At 58.6% G+C, this 3,783-nt stretch overlaps 1 protein-coding gene across 1 annotated transcript; it reads left to right on the forward strand.

The window, feature by feature from the left end:
- Window positions 1-1,179: 1,179 nt before the first annotated feature.
- LOC104495789 (DNA-directed RNA polymerases I and III subunit RPAC2-like) lies at window positions 1,180-3,652 on the forward strand (the record flags this gene model as incomplete). The annotated part of the gene is made up of 4 exons (XM_010138808.1): window positions 1,180-1,277; window positions 2,336-2,412; window positions 3,174-3,256; window positions 3,605-3,652. Coding segments are annotated over 4 exons (306 nt in total), but the record flags the coding sequence as incomplete, so codon positions are not given.
- Between the last annotated feature and the right edge of the window lie 131 nt (window positions 3,653-3,783).

Consider the following 3,783-nt stretch of genomic DNA (forward strand, 5'->3'; position numbering starts at 1 on the left):
TCTCCTAACCCTGTGATGGGATGCAGGCAGCCAGGCAACGTGTCCTGGCACACGGGTGCCTCCTGAGTTCGTCTGCTGTCATTGGAGCTTGTAGGTTTGGGAAAAAATAACCTCTGGAGCGCAACTGGTGCTAAAAATTTTAATAAGAGAGATGGTGCAGACTGCTGTGGGGAGGAGGGTGCTGGGTCTAGGCAGCGGGCAGGGTCTCCTCCATACTAGGAGTGATCAAACCGCTGAAACATTCTCCTTCCACACCGAGGGAAGGTATCTGTGCCACTCTCTGCCTTGTTTTCATCATCAGGAAGACTCCCCGGGCCGCTCCAGTTGTGGGTTGTGAGACACTGGGAGGTGAGAGAGACCCTCCCAGCCCAACATCCCCACTGCCGAGGCAGTGTTGCTGCATCGCACCCACCCCTCTGTGATGGCTGGTGCCCGTGAATCTCTTCCCCTGCAGAAACCAGCCTGCATTTCCCTTCTGATTCCCCATGGACCTGCTGAAGGAGGAGCAGGACTAAGGGAGGTGTTACTGCCCCGGGGGAAACGTGAGGGGACATAAAACCCCTGGAGTGGTGAGGATTTGGCCCTGGTGTGAAGGACCCAGCGCTCAGCCTTGAGCCCTCTCTCTGCTGCAGAGAGAGGAAGCAGCTGGAGACTGCCTGGGCATGCTGGGCCCCACGGGGGCTGTGCTGAGCCTGGGGAGGGGTCAGAGGCTCAGCAGCCCTCTGCCAGCACTAGGAGTTTGTTAGGGGACCCGTTGGTTTTGGAGGGCACCCCAAACCAGGCTCCTCAGGATGCTGGTAAAGCTCTTCTCAGGCACCTGAGCTGAAAGCAGTGGGAGGGTCAGGGCTGGCTGCTGCCGGTGGAGGTTTGTTGCACAGCCTGAGGCTCACCATGGGCTCCCCAGACTCAAGCCAAGTGTGGGGCTTTGCTGTCAAGCTAGGCAAGATTTCCCTGCTGACAGACGATGTTCCCCTGGGGCATTTTGGGTCTGTCTCTCTTGTTCCTGTCTGTAATTATCCACCTTTCCCTCTGCTGCGAAGGTGCTCTGTCTCACCACAGCCCCCAAAACATGAGCCACAGAGGTGGCTCAGTCAGATCTACAAGCCCTCCCAGTTACACTGGGCTGGTGTTCCTCACCTCGCAGAGCCTCACACCATCTCTTCTCTTCCCATTTGGCAGGTCCAAGCAGATGGGACGGATGGAAACTGCGTCACCTTTGTGCTGCACGACGAGGACCACACGCTTGGCAACTCCCTCCGGTACATGGTCATGAAGAAGTAAGTGGAGCCTCCGTGGTGCCCGGCATCACTGAGGGTTCTTCTGTCTCCTGCTGTGCCCATCTCGCCATCCTGCACTTTGGTTGGTGCTGGAACAAGGCAACTGGTCAGAAACCACCTCTGTGCGTCCCCATTAAAGTCCTTATATCAGACCCGGTGCCAAAGAGCTCCCACCTCTCTTCCCAGGAGATGCTTTTTCCTTGTCCTGTGAGCATCCAGACTCCAAGAGCACTAACAGGCCTTAATGGCCCTCACCAGCCCCACCCAGGGCCTCCTCCCACAGCCCCATTTAAGCTCAGCTCAGGGATTCCAGTCCCACCTGGGCAGTGTTGTAGGAGCGTGGGTCTCCAGCTCAGCCTGTCCTGGGCTGTGGACTCCAGTCACCTGGCTGCTGACCCATAGATTGGCTTCCTGACCTGACCTCATCGTCATCCAGCCTGGTGGCCACTGGGCAGTGTCTGAGCCTGGTTCCCATCCCTGACCTGACACCGACCTGCTGAGTGAGTCCCTGCCCTGGCCTCAGACTGGCTTCACCCCACCAACCTGCCTAGTGATCTGCACCCTGGGTTGACCCTGTCCCACCTTTGGACTAGTGAGGCTGCTGCCCCACTGTCTGTCCTGCCATTCCTGGCTCCTCACGCCCTATCCCTCGCTGCTCCTCCGTGGTTAGTTATGGAGGACACCTGAAAGGTTTCTGACAGTTGTACTTGGCCCTGGGGAAGCTGATGCAACTCCATGTGCATCCAACAGGGTCAGGCAGCGTCTGTGCCTGCTGGGGCGAGCGCTCTCAGAGAAGGGGGTAGGAACAGCCAGTGTTGAGCAAATTGATCCCCTTTCGTGCTTCTAGGGAGATCAACGAGTTATAGAATTGCCCTGCAGAGCTCCAGCTGCAGCCCAGAGACAGGTGAATGAGGTCACACAGGGAGTTTCCCTTCAGCACATCCCTCCCGTAAGGCCCTCAGTCATCCCTGATTCCTCCTGAGCCCCAGCCGCTCTGGGGCGACCAGAACCTCTGGCTTCCGCTGGCCTGGCTCTCACTGCTCCCTTCTCCCCCGCAGCCCTGACGTGGAGTTCTGCGGCTACTGCATCACGCACCCCTCCGAAAGCAAGATCAACTTCCGCATCCAGACCAGAGGTACAGCGTGCACCTTTCCCCGTGCCCACGGCCCTTCCTGGGGGACTCCCCCTGCTCGGGGCAGGAGGCGTTTCAGCACAGAAATGCTCTTTTCTACCCTCTCCCCTGAGCACCTGCAGCTGCCCTGCCCTGTTGCTCAGCTCTGGGAGCAGCATGAGGCCACAGCTCTTCTGTTCCCAGCTGAGGCCCAAGGAGCCCAGAGCCTTCCCAGGGGTAGAGTAGACCTGCTGCTCACCCTCAGAGGTGATGGATGCTCCACCTGCCCCAAACCACAGGGGGACTGGAAAGCAAAACCAGCACGTGCTGCCTGCCATAGCTGCCGTGAGAGAACTTGGCTCTGCTGCTCCTTCTCAGCTGTCTTGCAGCTTTGGTTATAAATTTGGAAAGGCCTCATCAGTCTGTGCTCCCCCAAGGAGGACTTTGCTCCTCTGCTCCACTGCCCTCCTCCCAGAGCTCCCCAGCTTTGCTGCCTACAGGGGTTCTCTTATTTCACTCCTCCCTCATGGGGCTGTTCCCTTGAGCAGCAGATAAGTAGAAGCCACTTCCTGGAAGCAGTTGCCTCGTTTGTGCTCTCCTAGAGCACCGTGCTGAGCCCAGCTCCCCAGCTGCCCTTGGAGGGAGGTGTGTGGGCACATCCCTGGTGTCAGAGGCTCTCCCCGTCACCGGGGCTGCCCTTGGGCACGGTGATAACGGTGGTGAGAGGGCTTCCAGCCTCTTTGGCAGCCACCTCCCATTTCACTAACGCATCTTCTGTCTCAAAGGGGCCATTCCCGCTGTTGAGCCCTTCCGGAAAGGACTGAATGACCTGATGGGCGTTTGCCAGCATGTGCTCAACACCTTTGAGGTGAGCCTGTTCCTGAAGAGCTCAAGGGCCTTTGCTGTCTCTTGCTCTCAGAAGGGAGGTGAATGGGCCGAGAGCTCTGTTGTGGGTGCTTTGACATGGAAAATGTGGTGGTTTCTCCCGCTCTTCACTGCCTGCCCTGTGGCCCAGCCTGGCTGCCTTTCCCTTGGGGCGGCTCTAATGCTCAGTCGCTTCTGAGAGCTCCTGGAGCTCTGTCAGGGCTTCTCAAGGCCCTCAGCCTCGCCAGGCCCCAGGCAGCGAAGTCCCAGCACAGCCCGAGGTGGTGGCACTGTGGTCTGTGAGGCGCTGGGGTACGCGCCGTTGACATCTGTGCTTTGCTGTCATTGGCAGAAGAGCATGAAGGAGCACAGGGCCCGGCGGCAGGAGGAGGTGCAGTAGCGCCGGGGGACAGCAGTGCCCGTGGACGCCTGGAAGGTCCGTGTGGTGCATTCCCCTTGCCAAGCGTTTTGGTTTGGTTGGGGGTTTATGGCTGGGTTGGTGGCAAAATGTATTTTTCCTTGTAAAAAAAA

The sequence above is a fragment of the Buceros rhinoceros genome, unplaced genomic scaffold (assembly GCF_000710305.1).
Source record: "Buceros rhinoceros silvestris isolate BGI_N320 unplaced genomic scaffold, ASM71030v1 scaffold32240, whole genome shotgun sequence".
NCBI lineage: Eukaryota > Metazoa > Chordata > Aves > Bucerotiformes > Bucerotidae > Buceros > Buceros rhinoceros.